Here is a 23,431-nt window from a genome sequence, read left to right as displayed (position 1 = left end):
ATGAACACCTCTTGAACTAATGAACACTCCATTGATATCTACAGTTACTTTGTACATATTTTCTAGTAAAAGAAAAAGATTTAAGTTCTTTTTCATTTGGGTACTTAATATACATTTTCAACAAAATGTAAGAATCTCTGAAATATAACTTGATGTCTCCCACTATTTCTGCTGAAATGACTTCACCCGTTTTCACCTTGAAAGTTATTTCATTTTCTGAAAGTTGAGTCCAAGAACTAGCTTCCTGTAGAAAAGTGCAAATATGGTTAGCGGCGCCTGAATCTAATATTCAGGTTAAGTGAGAACTTTCCACTAAACATGTTTCAATTATAAGTATATCCGATTTACCTTGATTTGCCTTTTTAGCTCTCTTTTCAACAAGATACTGCGGGCAATTTCGTTTCCAATGCCCATCTTCATTGTTGTGGAAATATTTTCTTTTTGGTGCTTTATTCTTGTTGTTCTTAGTAGGGGTTTTCTTCTTCCCTTTTCCTTTCTTCTTCATCCGGATACTCTTATCCTTTGAAGGAAAAACAAACTTCTTTTTTTTCTAAAGGATTCATTTCAAAAGAAGATCCCTTCAGAGATTTCTTCTGTGAAACAACATTTGCTTTACTTTCCTTTTTTTTCATCAAGGATTGATAAGTCTGTTGTTCATTTAGAAGAGTAGTCAAAGTGTAATCAATCTTATTCATTACAACATTAGTACGAAATGTTAGAAAGCTCTTCGAAAAATATTCCATTATCATACTAACTTGACTCCTTTCATTTATAACAACGCCAAAAGCATTCATAGTGTTGAAATGGACCATCATGTCCAGGACATGTTCTCTAATAGAGGTCCCCTCTTTCATGTGAGAGTTATAGACGTATTTAATAGCATCATGTTGTATTAAAGAAGACAGTTTCCCAAACATCTCTTGCAACGACGCCATGATCTCACTTGTAGTGACCATGACTTCATGCTTCTTAGTAAGCACATTAGATATGCTTGCTAAGATATAGGCTCTGGCTTTATCATTAGCCTGAATCCATCTGTCATAGACTTCTCGTACATTTTGGTTAGCGTTTGAACTGAGAAGAGAACATTCCTCCATTAAAACGAACCTCAAATCGTCGACCACTAGTATTGTATTTATATTTGATTTTCAGTTTGAAAACCCTTCACCATTGAATTTTAGGAAGCTAATAATTGTATAATCGAGTTCAACATTGCTGAAAAAAAAACAATATTCTATTAGACTTATGCATCTAAATCCAATTTTAGAAAAAAGTAATAAAGTACCCATATTTCTTTATTTATTTGCAACGATACATTAGTGAGTCAGAATAGATGTTACTGAGGGACAGTCAAATATTCCTTCACAGAAGCAAGACAACCTTGGCCAAATACTATATCCAGAATAACTCTTATTCTTATAGTTGTTTGGTTACCGTTTTCGGTCAAGAACTTAATAACACTTAGTAACTCTTGTAAGTGTGACCCTCCATTTTCAGATTTCATAGAACGGTATGAATATGCCTCTAAATTGGAAGACAATGTTCAAACTAATGGAGGAGATCGTAGCATATGTTGACACATCTCCTTCCCCCACTTACTATGAACTACTTCCCTCATTCACCTTGTTATTGACCCATGCAAACACTTTCTGAATGGAGTACTCGTGGTAAAAGCGACACGAAGCCGAGCATGGATCTCATGGTGTGAATTCTTGGGGACGTGAGAGCTAAAAACGATATGTCGTATGTATTGCTAATCTCCCACTAAGTGTTATAAATGTTTGGGTATTCTTTTACCTAGGTATATTACGACAAATAAACACCCTAAGTCTATGTGATTTTTCCAAACATAACTCTTATATTTGGATTTAACCAACGATGTCTAGGTGATAAAACCATTTTATTACCTCACACCACTCACGCAAGCTCATAAACTGGTTAACAACGCTCAACATTTCATCCATAATCTCCAGATAGCAGGTGTTACATGAATCGTTAACTTAAGTACTTCCAGTCTTAGACAGGATTATGGACCGATTGAGTTTGTAACCATATTTTATAAGATAACGACCTATTTTAACTATTAAAACAAGTTGTTAACCTAACTGAGCATGATGCTTATCTTTGTTATGAATTTTAAATGTCTAATCTAATTTTATAACAACTTATACAAAATAGACATGCTTTACATTCATAACAAACATTAGAGACATTCAAATTGTAATATAACATTTATATTAAACTTTAGAAACCCTAATCATGCATACTATATATTATAACTAACTTATAACATACGATTATACATGTAACATGCTTTCCTATGATGGGATTTTAAATTTATATTGCATACTATATGCACATACATGTTTAATTTAAATATAACATACATCACATGCATACATATTTAAACAATACTAATATGGTTCAACTTTGGCATCCTAAGCAAGCAAGTAATAACTAATTATTACATAAAAAGTTCAAAACTTCTTCAAATTGAGGTTGGACCACTTGACCCGAACCGACACGAACCCGAACCCGAACTGACCCTCTAATGCTCCAATTGAGGTTGTATCGATCTGATTTGAGCTGAACCAGACCAGAAGTCAACTAAATCGGTCAAATCAGATTGACCTCGTGCGAACTGGCTCACATGCGTCTTTCTGGGCTGAGATGAGCAGCGTTGCAACGATCCATCCTAGTGTTGCAATGCCACGGGCTTCATTAAGAGTAGCATTGCAACACTGCCTGAAAGTAGTTGCTCTTTCAGGTTTCTGCTACGGACCTTCCTTGCTTCAATCTTCAATTACAACTTAATTTCAACTCTATTGCTCTAATAAAATTACAGACTCTAGAGCACACATATAAGCTCATCAACCAAGAGCCAATTATAAATTAAACTTCATAATTAAAGAGAAATCAAATGCCAAAGTTGAATTTCAATCATTCCAGTCAACGAAAGTTGAAATTCAATCTTATCAGTCGACTCGATGGAAACCGAATTGAACCACCTAAACTGACCCTCTAACGCTCCAATTGAGGCTAAGCCGGTCCAATCGAGCTGAACAGGACTAGAAGTCAACTAAATCGGTCAAATCGGATTAACCCCGTGTGAACTAGCTCACGAGCGTACGTCTTTCTGGGCTAAGATGAGCAACGTTGCAACGATGCATCCTAGCATTGCAATGACACGAGCTTCATTAAGAGCAGGGTTGCAACATTGCTTGACAGTAGCTGCTCCTCTAGGTTTCTCCTATGGACCTTGCTTGCTTCAATCTTCAATTACAACCTAATTTCAACTCTATTGACTCTAATAAAATTACAGACTTTAGAGCACACAAATAAGTGAAGGAACTCTAAATCAAGAGAATTAGTGAGTGGAAGCAGATCGTTGCAAGCCCCATTATGAAAGAACATACACATTTACCATCAAACAGAACAATTATACATCAAGGATAAAATTATAGCATACTTCAAAGAATAAACACAAAGGGATCGAGTACAATACCTTTGAAGAACCTTTTTCTTCTAGTATTTCCCTTGATCGAACACCAATGCGTCCAACCGCATGAATGCAACGATCAAACCAGAAAACAATACGTATTGGCAAATCCTCGATCACAACCAAGTAAAACTCGATCCTTGACCCTCGAACAGAATTCGACACTACCACGAGGCTATCTTGGTATTCTCGGTATGAGAATCTAGAAGGTGTGAGCTCTGTATGGATTTGGGAAGAGGAAAGGAGGAACTAGACGATGGAGTAGATGGCAGAAGGAATAAGCCCATCGTATAGACTTGAGTACTTGATCGTTTAGTAACTAGTAACTATGTATAGTAAACTTGACACTCTTATCGTTTTTATCTCTCAACAAGTAATCTAATTACTTGATCCTTTTGCGCGTGGAATGAAAAATGAAAACAAATTTCATCTTTATCCAACAGCTTCCATAAAGTGATTAAAACCTCCCACTAATGTGGTTATTTGGAGAAAATCATAAATCAATTATCTCATAATTAATTTATTATAAATAAATATAATAACTAACTTATCATATTATATTTATAACCTATAGTTTTAATATTACATCATCTGCAACATAAAAACCATAATTCTTTTTCTCCTTTATGGCATTTAATATAAACCATATTTATATTAATTCCTCTAATCAAATAATAATGTATTAAATACATTAAATTAATTATATCATATATAATTGAATCAATTTAATTATATCATATATAATCAAATTCCCTCTTGTTAATTTGAATACTTCAAACGAACCCCAAAACTGATTCTCAATATGAATCCATTGAGCTACCAAGGGGACCTTATGGACCTGTAGTTTGAAACTCCAACGGTACGTGAATAACTAATAGAACTCTTTAATCATGATATCTACTATCCGTTAACTACTGGGCACTCCACTAAAGACCGTCAGCTACACTCTTCGCATTATAGATATATTTTTGTGTCCATCGGATATAACCAATCAACAGTACGATGACCCTTCACAAATCGCTCGTAAGTACAACTAGGCCAATTTACCATTTTGCCCCTGTAGTTACATCTTACTTCTTAAGTACCACTGATTTCTCTAATGAACAATATATCATAGTTCTACTATGACTAAACCCTTCTCGGGCCAATAGAAGGTGTGGCACCACATTGTTCAAACCCCGGAATCAGCCTTTAGGGGAGCAATTTATCTATTTACCCTTGCTTCGGGGAAGGAGTGAATTCCGTCTAGCTGAGTTCTCAGCTCCCCAAGCAGATGAATCCCTAAAGTGGTAGGTTTGAGTCGGCGATCTTGACACTCGCATCCATGCAAATCAAAGGACCGCCCCCATAGACAGGAGTTCCCAACTCACTTAGGATTAAGGTCATGTTACATATGGTCATCCCAGTGAAATGAAAATCTCTATCATGAATGGCGTTATATAACTAGACTAAACATTTTGTGGTTCGGTCTTATACAAACTCCTTTGTATAGAGCATCCCTGCTCGCATGTCTAATACACGAATGATCAGGATCAGACCATTTGTAGCACTTTACAACATTTGTAACATCTACAAAGTGGGCCACACTCTTAGTGTCACAAGGATAAAGTTTCTCTCCTTTATCCATATGCTACAGACCATTTAGGTTATCACTTAAAGCACGATCCACTTGTATGTCTCCACATACATGCTTAAGTTACAACGATAACCAGGGATCTTAGTTTATTGGTTTGTGGTTAATATAACTAAAATATCTCATATTTTATAGACTGGAGTAAATAAAATATCTCATATTATAAATCACCAAATGTTTGTTCATACATATGTTTACAAACTACATGACCCTACGAGATTTAGGGCAACAACCTCCCTCCCACTTGTCCTAAGCTAGTGGGGTGTACAAGATAATCTCATTACAAGTACACAAAACAATAAAATAGAGCACAAACGCCCAATACAACAATAAGCTCATCAATCAAGACCCAATTACAAATTAAACTTCATAATTAAAGAGATCTAATGCCAAAGTTGAATTTCAACCATATTAGTCAACCAAACATGCATTCTTAGAAATTCACCCACCAAACTCAAATTAACGTTAATTGAGTACTTAAATCATGCTCTGATACCAATTGATAGAGTAATCATGCAAAATGCAGAAGTAATAAGAATCAATAAGTACTTTAATTACACTTAATTTGAGTTTAAAAGCATGCATGAAGATAGAATTCAAAAGAGGGTTTCCATAAATTACCTTCGATGAAACTCTTCAAATTCTTGCTCCTCTTCATGAAATTGGCCTTCAACTTCACAGTAGACCTCAAGGGGATCTTCTCTACTATCCTCTAACTCAGATTGTGTGGTGGAAATACTGAATTGAGGGCAATTGAATAGGGAAGAAGGAGGGTTTTGGAGAGATGTAGAAATCTGGAATTATAGTTGCATGACCCCTTCTCATGGCAAATTTTGATCAATTTATCTATGAAAATCATGCCAATGATTGAGCTTCAGCTCATTGACACCTCAAGGAGCTGAAACCAAATGGGCTAGATGTTTGATTTGGAAGCCTCTATTCTAAACTTGGAAAAATTGGAAAATTCCACTAATGTGGAATTTCCAATATCCAATTTCCAATTCAATTTCATTTTCCAAAATTAAATATAATTAAATTCAAAACTGAAATTTGAAAAATGTTTTATTTAAATAATTAATTTTAAAAAAATTTGATTGATTAATTAAATAGAAATTTAATATCAAATATTAAATTTATTAAACACTTAATTTAAACATGAATCCTATTCATATTAATTCAATATTTAAATATCCTAATCTCTACTATTTTGTCCAATTTTAACAAAATTAAATATTTTAATTATATCAAATATAATTAATCAAACTCTAAATTGAATTTGAACATTTTAAATTCAAAACCCTAACTCCGAATTCGAACATTTAAAATTCGTCACTAATCCAAGATGTAATTTTACGAGCTAGTAAAGGGACCTTATGGACCTACAGATCATGAGCTCCAACGATTTGAGATTAATTAGCTAAATTCTTTAGACCAAATTAATCAGTATTCGTTAACTATCGAGACATACCACTATAGCTCGATAGTTGAACTCTCCTCATTGTAGATAAATTTCTATTCACTTTAACCATAATCAGTAAGTCAATCCTTCACAGGTTGTTTGTATTTACAGCTACGTCAAAATTATCGTTTTACTCCTGTAAATATATCTTGGTCCTTAAGCTCCCACTAAACCTCTATTGAATAATTGGTTTATAGTCCAACTAATAAACCATGTCCCTCTCAATCATGAGAGGGCGAAGCCCCATTATTCAAGACTAGGAATCAGTACTTAAGAGAACAACCTATTTGCTAACCCTAAATCGAATAAAAGTGAGTTCCATCTTGCAGAACTATGTCCTCAGCTATCTATCTGATCTTGTCCCCAAAATGGGAGGCTTATTGAGTAGTGCTGTTGGACTATTCTCACCCATGCAGATCAAAGGATAATCCCGAATAAGCAGGAGTTCATAGTTAGCTCAAGATTATGATCGAGTTACCCTAGATCATCGAATTTGAAATAGTCACTTTTAACAGTAAATGGTCGTTATAAAGAAAAGTGACTATTTCGAGGTCTGGTCTTATGCAAACATCCTTTGTACAGGATGCCTCCCCTCGCATGTCTCCACATGAATGATTTTGGGATCACATAATTTCTATCAATATACAAAGTGGGTCGCATCCAATAGTGTTACCAAGATGAGGTACTTAATCTCATCCATATACTTATAAATCATTTTGACTATATACTAAAACTTGATCCACTTTTATGTCTCTACATAAAGTTAAAGTATTCATATTATAGCCATGAATTTTGTTATTAGATTTTTATAACAGAATGCAATATCAATAACAATTCATTGAATGAAATACTCAATAATACTTTTATTCATAAACAGAATATGTTTCTAACATTTACGAACTGCGAGTTTTAGGACTTTCCCAACACTAATGACTTTAAAAAACTTGAATTGATGCTCCAAATCTTATAGGTAAATCAAATTTGCCCAAAATTCAGTGTATACTAAAGAATCAATAAGGAAATCCAAAGAAAAAAAATCATCAACAACTCACCAAATGAAAATTCGGCTAACGGCGATGACCGACAGATGCACAACGGCGAACGGTTAAAAAAAAATGAAAGCAACAAGGATTTTTCTCTTTAATTGACCTCCATTTTGAATGAAGTCAATGGTTTAGAATGAAGTGGATGATTGTATTTATTGAGGAAAAATACTCCTAATCCTAAATTATTTGGGATTATAACTTGAAGTAATATATAGATTAGATTTCTTTTTTGAATAAGACATTTTCTCTAATTAGAAAATCCATATTTTAATTAATTAGAAAATCCATCATCTAATTAATTTAAATTTAATCCAAATTTCTCTTATCAACTCAATCTAAATTAACTATCTTCACTAATTTGGATCCAAACTCCAAAATTAAAGAGAATAAAATTTAGAACCACAGTGTCTCATTTCCTTCTTAAATATCAAATTCCTTTTAAGTTCCAATTTTTTTTTTTCATTTTCTTTATTTTCAAATCTTTATCCAAAATAATCCAAAAATTTCAAAATGTCTTATCAAATTAATCTCAACCCGATCAACTTCTCCAATTAACTTAAATTTGGCTCCAAACTAAATTTAAAGGGAACATACAATCCAATAGTTGAAATAAATTACATCCTTCCAAATATTTAATCAATTTAAAAGCACACTTTCCCCAAAATATATTAATCCAAATTTCCCTTAAATTGAATTAAAATCCCTGTTCTTTACAAATATCTTTTAAATTAATTATCTTGCCTCGCAAATTAAATTTTTAGCCCCAATTTATTAAAATAACGCCAAAATATTTCAAGATAATTTAATGCAAATTACTTGAAAATTTTGGGATGTTACAACATTCATCCTGATTGTTTCAATTCATATAGTGATATATGTAACTTTAGTGAATACAATTCCTAGAAACTTGATTTATATATTTCGGGTATCTTAAATCCTTCTGGGATTCTCATATAAATATAATGTTCAAGAGACCCAGATAGATATGCTATAACTACATATGTACGTCCAGATTTTCTTACACAGTCAGACCAATTAAAAATCTTAGTATAATTACATCCACAACGAGAGAATATGTCTCATCATAATCAATATCAGGTTTTTGTGAAAAATCTTGTACAACTAATCTTGCTTTATATCTTACGACCCCATTATTTTTATTTATTTTTCTCACAAATATCCATTTATATCCCACAAGTTTAATACCTTCTGGTGTTTGAACTACTGGTCCAAAAACTTGACGTTTTGAAAGTGAGTTTAATTTTGCCTCGATTGTTTCTTTTCACTAAAGCCAATCTTTTCTATGTCGACATTTTTCAGCAGACTTTGGTTTAGGATCATCATTTTTAAATAAAATATCAAGAGCAACATTATACGCAAAAATGTTGTTTATTAACTATATTAGTTCGGTTTCATTTTTTTTTTGTCATGACATAGTTTATTGAAATCTCATTATTATCTTTAGGTATTTTATCTTCCTCATTAGTCACATCAAAGATTTCTTCATGGGTATTTACATCCCCAACCAAGTCTTTTTTACTATTGTTTATTTTTTATTTTTCGAGGATTTTTATCTTTGGAACTCATTGGTCTACCACGCTTCTGGCGTGCACCAAACTCGATAGCAACATCTTATTGTGTTAGGGATATTAATTTTCGATGGAACATTTGTAGCTGGTATATATGATTTAATTACTTTCTTAACATCTATAAATGCATATGGTAGTTGAGTTGCTATATTTTACAAATGAATTATTTTATGAACTTCAAGTTCATATTGATTTATCAAGGATCTAAATGAGACAATGACGATGCATTCTATGTAATTTCTTTTTCCAACTTATTAATTCCTCCACTTAATGGTGAAAATTTTGTCTTATTAAAATGACAATCAGCAAGTCGTGTAGAAAATACATCATTCATCAAGGTTTCAAGATAATTACTCATGGGGAATCATATCCAAATATATTCTTAACCTCCTTTGAAGGCCGATCTTAGTATATTGTGGTGGAGTAATTGGAACATATACTGCCCATCCAAATACAAAAAAAATCTCAGATGGAAAATATTTGACTTATGGTTATAAGCTTAATTGCATTGGTGAGATACTTATAGTAAGCTATTGGCTTAATACGTACAACTGACGTAGCATGCAAAATAGCATGACCCCATACAAATATAGGAAGCTAATTAGGTCTCATAACCAATGGTCTAGCAATTAATTACAAACGTTTTATAAATGATTCTTCTAAACCATTTTGTGTATGAACATGAGTTATAGGATGTTCAACACTTATATCAATTGACATACAATAATTATCAAAAGTTTGCGATGTAAATTCACCAGCATTATTAAGACGAATAATTTTAATTGTATAATCAGGAAATTGTGCTCTTAACTGAATTATTTAAGCAAATAATCTTACAAATGCAAGATTTCGACTTGATAATAAGCACACGTGTGACCATCTACTGGATGTGTTTATTAATACCATAAAATATTTAAATGGTCCACTTGGTGGGTTAATAGGTCCACATGTATCACCATGAATTCGTTTTCTAAAAATACAGGTGATTCAACCCTCACTTTAGCTGGTAATGGTTTAATTATTAATTTGCCTTTAGAGCAAATATCACATGATAATTCATTAGATTGAAGAATCTTCTGACTCTTCAATGGATGTCCATGTGAGTTTTCAATAATTCTTCATCATTATAGATCCTAGATGATCCAATCCGTCATGCCAAATTGTAAATATATTTAGATTCATGAACTTCAAGTTTATTGTTGCATATGTTTCAATTACTCGTATATGCATATAATATAATCCAGAAGATAAAGCAGACAACTTTTTCGTATACGTTTTTCATGTCAGACACTAGATATAGTATAAAGATATTCTATCTCATTCTTTCTATATTCTCAATATGATAACCATTAGGACGTATATCTTTAAAACTTAGTAGATTTTTCTTTGATTGACTAGATAACAATGCATTATTAATTGTAAATTTTTATTCCTCTAGGCACAATAGTATTTGCTTTTTCAAATCCATTAATTAGGTTTGCAAAACCTGATATTGTATTGACTTTTGCTTTCAGTATTATCAATTTGGAAAAATATTTTCTACTCGTAAGTATTATATGCATAGTTGTGCAGTCTGCCAAACATAGATCTTCATTCCTCATTTTTGAGTCATTCAACTTATGAAAATTGTCCATGCTACTTCATTAGAAAAAATAATTATAATAAGAGAAATGAAATTTGAAATATAAAAGTTTAACCTTAGAAATATTGGGTTTTATGTCCTAAAACTAGTGGTTTGTAAACAATAAAACTTATTATGAAAATTCAATAAGTTGTTATTGAATATATGAATTGCTTATTTATTTTTAGAAATAAATTCAATAAACTAAAAGATTCATGACTATTACATGAGTACTTGAACTTTATATGGAGACATAAAAGTGGATCAGGTTCGAGTAAATAGTTAAAATGATCTATAGTATATGAATGAGGTTGAGTGCCTTATTTTGGTAGCACTATTGGATGCGGCTCACTCTGTAGTTGTTACAAGAAGTTGTAAAGTGCTACAAACAATGTGATCCTAATTCATACATGATATGACATGACGAGTGGGGGCGTCCTGTGCAATGAGTTTGCACAAGATCGGACTACGGAATAAGTCACTCTTACTTTATAACGTGGTATATTGTTTAATACTGACTATTTCAAAACAATGACCTAGGTAACTTAATCTGAATCCTGAGCTAACTATAAATTCCTGTTTATTCAGGATTATCCTTAGATTTGTATAGGTGAGAGTTGGCTCAACAGCGCCGGCTCAATAAACCTCCCATTTCAGGGGTAAGACCGGATAGATAGCTGAGGACATATGGTGCAAGATGGAATTCACTTCTACTCGCTTTAAGAGATAATAGAGAGGTTGTTCCCTTAAGTGCTGTGCTGACTCCGGTCTTGAATAAGGGGCCCCACACTCTCATTGGCCCGAGAGGGACTCGGTTTGATGATCGGATTGCAAACTAATTGTTCATTAGAGGATCAATGGGACTTAAGGAACAAGAGGTAATCTCGGGGGTAAAACAATCATTTGACCCAGCCTTATTACAAATAACTTGTGAAAGGTTAACTTACTAATCATGGTTATATCGAGTGGACACAATATATCTACAGTGAGGGAGTGCAACTTTGGGCTTTAGTGGAGTGACCCAGTAGTTAACGAATAGGGGTTAATTCGGTTTAAAGAGTTTTTAGCCAATTAATCTTGGATCGTTGGAGCCCATGATATGTAGGTCCACGAGATCCCCTACTTGCTTACAAATGCCTTAGAGTAGTGTGATAAGTTATTTTGAAACGTTCAAATTAGAATTAAGGGAATTAGTAATTATATGTGATATAATAACGCATTTAATTTTTGAAATTAAACGAAATTGGAGAATTGATTAATATTTAAATATGATTTAAATATTAAATTCATGAATAGGGATTCATGATGGTAGAATTAGTGTTAAATTAATTTAATATTTGATATTAAATTAATTAAATTGTTTAATTAATTATTAATTACAAATTGTATTAGAAAAATTAATTTGAATTAAGTTTTGTAAAATTAAATATAATTTTAGTTTTAATTATTGAATTAAAAACTGAAATTAAGTTTTAATTTGAAAATTTTCAAATTAAAAGAAAAATAGAAGGAAATTGGAAATCGAAAAGTTGGAATTTTCCACTTCCATTTCCAACTAGCTCAATCACTCTTCCACTTCAAATTCTCAATCAAATTCATAGTAGAAGGTGTAATGCATGTATGGTTTCTCTTTGCATGAATGCTATGCAATATATACTTTATTTTTGAGTGGAATTAAGGCATGCAAAATCAAAATTTAAGTTGAGATTTGAAGTTGGAAGAAGGGTTCTTCCAAGTGAAAAACCAGAGACCTCCTTTCTATTGTTCTCTTAATTCTAGCTTATTTTGAGTCCTACAACTCAATCCAAGACACCAAGAGGATAGTAGAGAAGATCTTTTGGTGGTTCACAAGCTGAATTCAAGAAGATTGCAGTTGAGAATCGTGATTCAAGGTGTTCTTCAAAGGTATGTCATGAAACTCACTTTGTATTTTATGAGCATGCTTAGATTCAAAGCCAAAATTAATGAATTAACATGGTTAATAATCCGTTTTTCTTCCATTACGTGTTTCCTAACTCTAACAAGAAAAACATGAAAGATAGAAAAGAAAAAAAAAACATCAATCCTAGATATTCTCAAAATAAAAAAGAGTACTTGTTATTCCATCGATTTCACCAATTTTCTCTTCAAGGGACTCAAAGAAGTCTGACACATCCAAATTTGTCATATTGGATGAGTAAAATGTATGATTACCTGGCAGACAAAATTTGCTTCAACATTTTTCCCCTTTTTTTTAGGGAAACTTGATACATACCAACTAAATGTTTTGATGTACGACAGATACGTGACCAATCCCTAGTCATACCACATTTGAAGCATTTTTGTTCATTACCTTTTGAATTCCTATGGTGTGGACCTTTTCAATTATGATTATCATTTCACGTAGTTCTTTTGAAATTTAGATGATTAGAATGATCACCATGAAAATAATAATTCTTCCTCTGCCACGGTCATGACATCGACCACGACCACGACCACAACCACAACCAAGAGGAAGACCTTGACCATGATTATTGTAAATTTCACCATATCCACTTCAGGGAATGGTATTGCTCTAGTTGGTCGAGATTCATGGTTTTTCATTAATAACTCGTTATTTTGTTCAGCCACAAGCAAACATGAGATGAGAATAATATTTTTTAAAACCTTTCTCTCAATATTGTTGTTGCAGGAGCATATTTGAGATGTGAAAAGTAGAAAATGTCTTCTCTAACATATCAATATCAGTAATTTTCTCTCCGCATAACAATAATTTTGCACTGATTTTAAATAATGCAGAGTTGTAATCACTTACTGATTTGAAATCTTAGAGCCTCAAGTACATACATTCATAACAAGTTTTAAGAAGAATAATTGTTCTCCGATGATCATATCTTTATAGCATCTAGGTGTATTTCGACATCAAACACTCATGATAAATAATCATTATCATTAATATCAAATGCTACAAATTTTAATTTTGTAAGATTCGTCATGGTAACACTATCACAAAACATTGTATTAATATTAGAAATTTAATGTATACCAAACATGTAAAACAACATTTAATGTATTAATTATAACGAAGAAGGAAAAACCGACATACCTTTAGAGTCTACTTTAGCGAGAAAAATTATAGGAGCTCGTGTTGATAACGTATTGTGAAATTGAGGAGCAGAACGAGACACAACGAAAACATGAAACTGATAAACTATTAAATATATAAAATAAAAACTAAAATTTAGAAAAGAAATAAATAGGATAATATGAAAATTCAAAGTAAAATTATGAAATAGATTTTCTCACCAATGTGCATGCATTCATATCACATAATGTCACTATGTATAGGCAAAATGGCAAGTAGGTAATAGAATTACATGGGCACTAAGGATGTATAATTACAAAACACATGGACAACATGAAGAATGATACATGGGGAGATGGAAGAGTGACAAATTACAACAATAAGCATTGGACATCTCGTTTTGTAATATTTATAATAATTTTTTTCGTTTTTTAAGCAAATTCAAATATTTATTATTGATATTAGTGACATTTATTATTGGTTAAAAATCACTTTTAGTCTCTAAACTTTCATAAAAGTAACAAAGTAGTTCTTAAACTTTAGTTTGTAACGATTTAGTCCCTAAACTTTCAATTTTGCAACAATTTAGCCCTTAAATTTTTACTGTGCAACAATTTAGTCCTTATACTTTAAAATGTGTAACAATTTAGGTCTTATTGTAAAAATTAATCTTAAGATTTAATGAAATTCCTTATATAAATAAATCGATAAACTAAATAGAGACTCAATATTTTTATAAAATATAAAATCTACATCATAAAATAATAAAATTTTGATGTCAAATTTTGATAATTATTTTTACATTAGGGACTAAATTATTATAAATTTCAAAGGACAAATGACTAAGTTGTTGCATAATAAAGTTTTATGACTAAATTGTTACAAAATTTAAAGTTTAGGGATTAAGTTGTTACAAACTAACCTTCAGAACTAAATTGTTACTTTCATGAAAGTTTAGGGACAAAAAATAATTTTTAACCTTTTTTATGTTTTTATTTTTCATGAATTAAAATGAAATGTGAATTCATTCCATGGAAACATGTAACGGGGTATTTGGAGTAAAGAGTGAAATGGTGAAAAGAAAAGAATTACGAAGTCTAGAAATTGTGAATCTATATGGTAAGAAGTTGATAAAATATAAAAATTGATATTTCTTTAGTAGTGGGAGCCACCACCTTGTTGGATAAGTGGAGTTTACTACTCTTGCTTCACTTGAGCTTAACACGCCCTATTGAATCATGGCACTTCGCTAATTAAGAGTATAGAGTAGCAGATCGAGTGGCGCAGAGCAGAGAGAAGATGATGGCGTCTTCTTCTCATCTATCGGCCATTCCCCTGCGCCCGTCTTCCGCCTCTACACCTTCCTTATACCACCGTGAGCACTCTCTCTCCCTTTCTCGCTCTCTCTCTCTCTCCTCTATCCTCTGCAACTTGCTTGGTGTTATGCCCAATTGTCGACTATCCTGAAACGTGCATTGTTGCATACTTGTATTTCGTTGAGGGGTTTAATCTCCTCTGCTCAATGTTTTCCGCCGGAGTACATAATTTCCTCTGTATTTATTCATCTCTTTAAACTATATGGATATTCTTGTGTTTGTTTTCTGTTATGCCCATTCACGTATGTATACTGAATTTCTGAATTATCAGCAGATGCGCGTTTTCTTTTTGGTTGATTAGCTGATTTTCCTTCGTTTCTTTCACTTCGGTGGACTGTTTGTGTAATCTTATCCCTTTCTCATTGAGTTTTGTTGCGGCGTTTGTCATCCCCATCTCCAATTGTTATTTCGGACTATCTTAATCTTGAGTTGTGAAAAGTTTTGTGCCACCCGATTCGCTTTTAATCGTCTTCCTTTAATGCTCTGTGATAAAACTATCGTACTGAGCTGGTTAACCACGAGCGATAGTACTACAAGTTTACTACCAAGTTATCTTTTATCTCGTTTCCAAAGGGGTATATATTTTTCATGGTCTATTTTTAAGTTGTATCTTATTGGGTGGTTGATCAGATCTCCTTCGAAAGAATAGAAGGTTTACAGTAAATTAGAATTTAGAAGGTTAAGTTAAGATTGCATAACATGATGAAATGTTTTGGTAGTAGTGTTGGATTCATAACAGTATTTTCTGGTCCTTGTACTAATCTGACATTTCTTTGTATTGATCTGTGTTAAACATGCTGATCATTCTATAGAAAAGTTTTGATCCTCATTCTCCTGAACTCAACAGCTAACTCAAAGCCTGTTGTACTTCATGTGACATCAAAATCTGACGGTGAAAGCTGCAGTACTGGAGTTTCAAATCCACCGTCAAAACCGCTGAAGGTAAGGATCTTGGTTACTTATTTGTCTTTTTAGCTTTCTTTCTGTGTAACAACTTATTCATGTTAGTGATACGTGCTTCAGTTTCCTCCTTGTACCTATAATTTACAACCACAACGCTTCACTGGTTAAGCAACAAGTTTAGCTCATATACACTTGCGTAGTTCCTCACATGATATGCGTCTTTCGACATGGCTTGCGTCAGAGCCTTCCGAATTTTCAAATGTGGGTGGCCGATAAATGTATAATTCCATTGGAATATGACAAGGTTCAAAAGCCTTGTAGATTTTCTCATCAGTTTTTCAACCAGTTAACCATCCTTTAGAAAGTGACACCTTAAATGAATTTGCAAGTTTTTCTGTGATTAGACCTTTTAAGAATATAACCTGATCTCTTTGTGACAGCATTGGGAATGAAAACGTATAGCTTCATTAATGTGTAGTCTTAAGTAGGTTACTACGTTTTTATCTTCCAATTAGTAATATAGAACAACTTTTATTTACCACAGGGAACTCAAAACTTGATTTCTCGTCGATGGTGCCTCACATGTTTATGTTCCTCTGTGACATTGTTAAAGAATTATGGGGGCACAGGGACTGAAGCTATTGCAAATACCATGGATGGAAAACCTGTGTGCCGAAATTGTGGAGGAAGTGGTGCCGTACTTTGTAAGCAGGGCTTTTTGATTTATTAGACATAACACCTTTTGGTCGTTAGATATAATTTTTACTCTCCTTTCATGAAGGGCTTGTGATTTAAAAGTATTGAGCTTCTTCATGGCCTTATAACATCTAGAAGTCAACGAAATGAACCATACGAACTTGGGAATAAAATATTTTTGGTAAAGAAAAGTTATTTGTTTATTCTGGTAACCACTTATATCATTTTGGCATTCTTTTCATAACTCAAGTATTCTAATTCTTGCAAAAAATAATTCATCAAGTACTTCCATATATGAGCTTATCTTTGGAGTTAAAATACTCCTTTCCTTTTTCTCATTTCTTATCTTCCCCGTTGAAAAGTAATGCGTAATTTTTCCTTGCTAAAAGGTGTATAGGAGTTTGATGAGAACATACATTTATTATTTTTTCCATTTTACTTGCCGTAACTGTTTTTTTGTCTAATAATTTTTTAAAATTAGTTTCATATATCTGTGCTCCCTATTTCCCGTGGGATGCTTACTGTTCTTCGTTTTAGGTGACATGTGCGGTGGTACAGGGAAATGGAAAGCTCTTAACAGAAAACGGGCTAAAGATGTCTATGAGTTTACAGAATGTCCAAATTGTTATGGTAAGTACTCATCTCTGTGTATAAATTATGATGTTCTCATCAAGAATGCTTCATATATTTGCATGGTTTCAGTTTGATACTTCACGTCTGTTGGAAAGCAATGCCCTCTTGTAATGCTATAGCCGTGAGATGTCTCTCTCTCTCTCAGATTCATATCCAGAAATTTAGACCTTTGCAGATGGTGAACGTTTTGGTTCACCATGTTCTCGTATGATCAATCATGTCTAGTTAGATTTCAAGGTCAAACGCTCATATGACAAGTACAACTTGTGCAGATAGCAATTTTTTTTTGGAATAACCGTCACTTATTGGGGAAGTAATATTGGGGCTCGGGTTTAAGTTATCGTCCTTAAACTACTTGTATACACATCTTTTGGTGTTTGTTTTTAAGCTAAGATTATTTTTTCTTTCCTCCCTCCAATGTGAAACTAACAAGGGACACGGATATAAATATTAAAACTAAAACATTCCTTGGACGTCAATATGCTGTTGAGCCGGCTTTCAAATCCATATCCTGAATCTGAAGAAAGAATCTTGGTTGATCATTCACTTAGCTATTTCTAAAGCAGCGGAATACATGAGTTCAGCTAATGATGATCTTTAATATGCTAACAGTAGAAAGAAGAAATATGTTGTTTCATCTAGGCTTAACGATAATCTTGAAGTACCAATCTAAATTTGGTCATTGTGCTTCACCAAATTTATTATGTTGCCACTATAAATATTTGAGTCGATGATCGTTTGATCTTCTGTGAGATAGCAAGCTTGACCCTTTTACAATAACCAAAATTCTGTAATTTTCGATCCTAATTTACAGAAAATGCCGACAAGTAGGAAATGGTGGACTTCTGTTCCTTAGGCATTGTGTTTTTTTTGTTGCATTTATCATTCGTAATGTGTTATTGAACGTCAATATCAGGTGTTGACTGATTACAAAAGGCACGAGATTTAAAATTTTGATTCATATGGATTTGAATTGTATCAAATTTAAACTTCCAATATATGTGTTCATCTCTTACCCTTTGTACTAATTTCAAATTTCATTGTGGCAGGTAGAGGAAAACTTGTATGTCCTGTTTGTCTAGGAACTGGTTTACCAAACAACAAAGGTCTCCTAAGAAGGCCTGACGCACGAAAATTGCTTGATAAGATGTACAATGGTCGCTTATTACCAAATTCTTGAACACCTCTTTGCAAATTTGGGTCCATGTCCATAGATGGTAGTAGATTTATAACTTGTTTCTAGCTGGTATAAGTTACTAAATTGCGGCTTTTGTCATGGTTGCTTCATGACAGAGTTCAGTGAGTGGAAAAACATAGCTACAAAGTTAGATGGCGATCCTGTTTACAGTCTCTTCTAATCGCCAAATGCATATTGTTTATACCAAAAAAATACACGAAAATCACACTGTTCTGACCTCATCACAAAGCATGGTCAAACCAAGTTCAACTTTTATTATATATATGAAATCAGGGTTATTGCAAATGAAAGGGAACAAAGAATAGAAAATAAATTTGAAGAAAAACTAGGAATGAATCTTGATGGATTTTGAAAAGACATGTACGACCTGACTACAGAAGGTAAAACCGCGACTCTCAACTTTTGGGGCTGCAAAGTCGCAGAGGAAACCATCAATTCCTCAAGTTTATAATTACTATCCATTCTAGGTGTTGCAACTGCCTCCCGCAATGAATACAGAAGCTAAAGCCTTCCTTGAAAAGGAAGCTGTGGATTTAATATATCATTCTCTGATATGACGCAACTTACTTAGGGAGTGTGATGATCTTCACAGGCATTGTAGTTTTACACCACCTCATATACGTCATGAATATGAAGTAAATATACTGGAGGTGAAAGTCGCACGAATCCAAGAAACTTATCACCGCTTGAAAGGCTTGATGATGCTTGCATTGCCATTTCTCAGCATAAATTCCATCAAACACCATACTTGTACATTGATGTGGATCACTTTCTGTACAATGCTACAAAATTTAAGCAGAATCATAGTCTGAGCGAGCTTTCGAGACTGATGTTTCAGCCAGCACATGAACTTTAGGGTCACCCTTTTTCTTCTTTTCACGTTGATCAAGTGGTTTAGTTGCTACCTGATCAGCCTTGGAGACAATTTTGGAGATTGTAAATCCAGCATCTTCAAAGAAGTTTGATCTGTACGGAATGACAGAACTTCGTATAACAACCTCGACCCCCTCGTAAGTCCATATGCTTAAGACTGCCTCTCCTTTTAGTCCAATGGCGAACCAACCGAGGCCAGCTGCAGCAGCATCTACACAACTTGAATCCCAACTACTTCCACAAACACGAAATTCCCTTCTCACCCATTTTCCTAATTCTGCAACTCGATCTTTGCCTATAGGTGGCTGAAGAAAAGCAAGAAACAAATGAATATCCACAAAATGATCCTCCTATATGTTTATTATCAAACTAACTAGTGCAAATAGTAGTACCTGCAACTGATTCCCAAAATGGTCCTGTATTTTGCTTGCATTTTCTGTTTTCCCCATGTGTAATGGAAGATATGGAGATGCCCACACAGTAACATAAATCGTATCCACACTTGTTTCTTCCACATCTAGCCTCATGAGGCCGGCAACATGGATTGTATGACCAACCTATAAAAAGCAACACCAAAATTTTGAAATCTCTACCACATTTCTTGCTGAAAATGGTTTGTCTATAGAAGATCAAATTGAAAGTAGAAACTTTATACTCACAATTTCAGCATCATTATATAGTATTATACCATTTTGCCATCCAGTCACAATTTTAGTTCCAAGTAACCGAACTAAAAAATCATGTGATGTCATAGTTTTTCATGTTAGTTATATCATGTATCCTTTAATCAATAACATACCCTACTCCTCCCAAAACCGTATCTTCTCTGAAACTAAAACTCAAAAGAATGAATGACCAATTACGGAGTTTCACTGATCTATAATATGGTGGAATATGTAAGTTGTATTTGTATTTGTCATATTTATCTTATTTACGTTTTTTATCCTAAGGTTTAGAGAAGTGTGTTATATTAACTTTTTAATTCTAGAGACACTTCAAATCTATAATCTAAACTATTCTCTCTAATAATAAAATGTTCTCTCTTCCCAGATAGATGTAGCTTTTTTTTTTAATCTTTATTTGTCGATTTCATAACAGATTCAATGATAGTGGAGCAGCCATTAAGTTTCAAGCATGAGACAGGAATCATAAAAAATCAATTTCGTTACCTTAATCCTGTAAGTCCTCGGCTTCAATTCCTTGCTGATGTGAACAAGCTTCTGCTCTTCCCTTGTCAATCTCGTAGTAATCTGATGAGGATTGAGAAGCCCAGGAGTATCAAACAATCTTGCTTGACCTGGAAAAATTCCCTCCATTCTGATTATCCCCAACGTTGTTCCAGGAACTGGTGCTTCAGTCAACTGCGTGATCTTCCCACCGACATGCTTTCCTATTGAATTAATCAGCGTGCTTTTCCCAGCATTTTGTGCTCCAATCGCCCACACATTTCCTCTCGCCCCAACCAAATCAATTACATCCTCCACCAAATTTTTCAGCCCCCAATCTCTAACCGCACTCACCATATGCAAACTCGTTATCTTGTTGATTCCTCCCTCTCTCGCTCTCTGCCTCACCCAATGCTCAAATCTCGTTGGTGATATAGAGCTAGGTAGCAAATCTATTTTCGTCACTACAAGCACCACTCTAGGCACATTCCCTGATTTCCCCTGTTTCCAGGCAGCTGAATTGTCCTCAATAGTCGCCGAGACTAAGTTCGCGACCTTCTTTGGGAATGAGCCATCAAAATCTGTAGCATCAACGACGATCATAACAACAGATCGGGTTCCCGTAGTTGACACCAGTCTCCTACCGATGGTATGATCGAAATCAAAATCCGGCAGCAAATTCTCCACTGAAGGATCCTTTACCTTCCCATAATGCCTTAATGAGTGGCACCGCGAGCACACAGTTGGCTTCTGGGGCTGCTCGATCACATTCTCTTCAGTTTTCTGATTTTCAGGGTCGATTACGAGGCCTCTCTTGAGAAATTCGGAGCATTCAGATTCATCATCGACGGGCACGAGATGGGTAAGGAGGCGATAGTTGGGATCTTTTCTCGAGGGTTTGACGAAGAAGCCAGGATGCTTGGGATTGGTGTCTTGCATGTGAACTCCACAGCCAGGGCAGACGAGGGAGAATCGGGAAGTGGCTTCGTCGTAGTTGCCATCACGAGTGAGATTCGAAGCTTCTGGTGGTGTGGGTTTCGAAGAGAAAGAACGCGGAAGAGTTGAAGGATGTGGGAAAAGGATTGGTGGGTTTAAGCAGAGAGGTGAAGAAAACAACTGCGAACTCAGAGAAAGGGAAACGGAACGCAGAGAAAGAAAGGATTTGAGGTTCGAAGCAGAAAGCTTTCGAGTAATCAGCATTTGTTCGGCGGTTTTCTCCTTCCCTGTTCGCTTCACTTCACTTCACAGGGTTTAGGGTTTAAGCCGGTGAAGACACTGTTAGAACAACGAATGGTACGACGTCGTAACTTCTCTAAGTACCATTTTCCATCTTCTTTTTCCTTTAATTAGTGCTGACTTTGTCTTAAGCCAAGCTAAATTAGGTTAAATTATAGATCTAGTCCCTTTCATTTTTTAAAAAAATTAAAATTTAAATCTTTATAATTCTACTTGGAAACATAAATTATTGGGTCAAACTAATTGTAAATATAGCATTAACCAAAACAAATTATAAATATAGACAAATTTAAGTACAATCCATATAAAAAGACTAAAAAGCCCATGGAATATAATAGGCCCATAACCCCATATCCTTATCCTTCTAGCCCATGAATCCACGACCCGTGTTCTTTGTTTAGCGTAAAAGCAAGAAAATTTGTAGTAGCCCTAACCCAATCTTCAAATATCCCTAACCCGATCTTCAAATTCTCCAGATTTTCAATCGACGAATATTCATTAAAATTGACATTTCTACTATCTTCTTCAATCGACTCATTCTACTATTTTTGTTCGGTCTTCTTCAAAACCCTAACCCTATCTTTTAAAATCTCCAAATAAAAAAAGAATCCTACTGTCATCGACGATTATTCACTGAATACGACTGCAGAATCACATTCAAAGGTAACAAAAAGTATAGTTGCATAATTGTTGTTTTTTTTTCTCCTTTTTCGTTGTTTAGTTGTTTGATTATTGTTTATGTGCTTTAAACTTCAAATGTGTTTTTGTTTGAGGTCTATCAGTGATATATTTTTGTCACCAATAAACTTGAATCCTTACTGCTGCTATTTGTTATTATTGTTGTTATTTATTATCGGGGCTTTAAATTTTGTTATTGTTTGTCTTCAATATATATTCACTGTTGTTTGTTATTTTTTTTATTTTTTGTTGATTAATGTTTTCTATTGATATGTTGCTATCACTGATAAACAAATGTGTTTCTATTTGGGGTCTGTTGGTGATAGATTTCTGTCACCAATAAACTTGAAGAATGTTGAACTTATTTTTTGTTTTTCATGAGTAAGTAAATGCTTGGTTTATTTTTTTTATTTTTCATTGGTATTGTTGATTTGAGTTGATCAGTGATAAATCCTATCACTGATATACATAATGGACGTTAAATGTATATTCATGCAATGTAAGTAAATGTACAATTTCACTATTGTTTGTTATTATTATTATTATTATTATTATTTTGTTAATTAGTGTTTGCTATTGATACGTTGCTATCATTGATAGCTTGGAGCAAATTGGATTTATTTTCCATAAAAATGAAGAAAAATTATAGTTTCATTTATGTTTATTTGTTGTTTAATTGATAGACTATTGCTAGCCTGCTTTTAAACTTCGAATATGTTGTTGATTATAGTCTATCTGTGATAAGTTTCTATCATTGATAC

General features: G+C 33.6%; 2 protein-coding genes across 3 annotated transcripts; one reads left to right on the top strand and one right to left on the bottom strand.

The window, feature by feature from the left end:
• The first annotated feature begins 15,073 nt into the window (after positions 1-15,073).
• Positions 15,074-19,002, top strand: EDA3 (DnaJ/Hsp40 cysteine-rich domain superfamily protein). 2 transcript variants are annotated; one of them, XM_039045813.2, is made up of 5 exons: positions 15,074-15,286; positions 16,135-16,229; positions 16,735-16,894; positions 17,424-17,516; positions 18,569-19,002. In XM_039045813.2, exons 1-5 carry the CDS (start codon positions 15,211-15,213, stop codon positions 18,697-18,699), a joined length of 555 nt encoding a protein of 184 aa, XP_038901741.1. In that variant the 5' UTR covers positions 15,074-15,210; the 3' UTR covers positions 18,700-19,002. The 2 variants fall into 2 exon arrangements, with proteins under 2 accessions (XP_038901741.1, XP_090161875.1); XM_090305749.1 differs by lacking the exon at positions 18,569-19,002 and adding an exon at positions 17,589-17,937 and having other exon boundaries at positions 15,126-15,286.
• LOC120088476 (P-loop containing nucleoside triphosphate hydrolases superfamily protein) lies at positions 18,949-22,186 on the bottom strand. The gene is made up of 3 exons (XM_039045812.2): positions 20,760-22,186; positions 19,983-20,147; positions 18,949-19,895 (listed from the first exon to the last, which is right to left on the bottom strand). The coding sequence occupies exons 1-3, from the start codon at positions 21,954-21,956 to the stop codon at positions 19,509-19,511; spliced, it is 1,749 nt and encodes a 582-aa protein (XP_038901740.1). The 5' UTR covers positions 21,957-22,186; the 3' UTR covers positions 18,949-19,508.
• Between the last annotated feature and the right edge of the window lie 1,245 nt (positions 22,187-23,431).

The sequence above is a fragment of the Benincasa hispida genome, chromosome 10, assembly GCF_027475165.1.
Source record: "Benincasa hispida cultivar pf3 chromosome 10, pf3_genome.v1.1, whole genome shotgun sequence".
Classification (NCBI taxonomy): Eukaryota; Viridiplantae; Streptophyta; class Magnoliopsida; order Cucurbitales; family Cucurbitaceae; genus Benincasa; species Benincasa hispida.
This window is presented reverse-complemented; position numbering and strand designations above follow the sequence as displayed.

Excerpts from the sequence above, each read along its gene's own strand:
- EDA3 (XM_039045813.2), top strand. The coding sequence starts at position 15,211 with ATGATGGCGTCTTCTTCTCATCTATCGGCCATTCCCCTGCGCCCGTCT. Across the intron at positions 16,895-17,423 it reads AGGAAGTGGTGCCGTACTTT|GTGACATGTGCGGTGGTACA; the intron begins GTAAGCAGGGCT and ends TCTTCGTTTTAG. Across the intron at positions 17,517-18,568 it reads AGAATGTCCAAATTGTTATG|GTAGAGGAAAACTTGTATGT; the intron begins GTAAGTACTCAT and ends TCATTGTGGCAG.
- LOC120088476 (XM_039045812.2), bottom strand. The coding sequence starts at position 21,956 with ATGCTGATTACTCGAAAGCTTTCTGCTTCGAACCTCAAATCCTTTCTT. Across the intron at positions 20,148-20,759 it reads CGAGGACTTACAGGATTAAG|GTTGGTCATACAATCCATGT; the intron begins GTAACGAAATTG and ends TGCTTTTTATAG. Across the intron at positions 19,896-19,982 it reads ATTTTGGGAATCAGTTGCAG|CCACCTATAGGCAAAGATCG; the intron begins GTACTACTATTT and ends GCTTTTCTTCAG.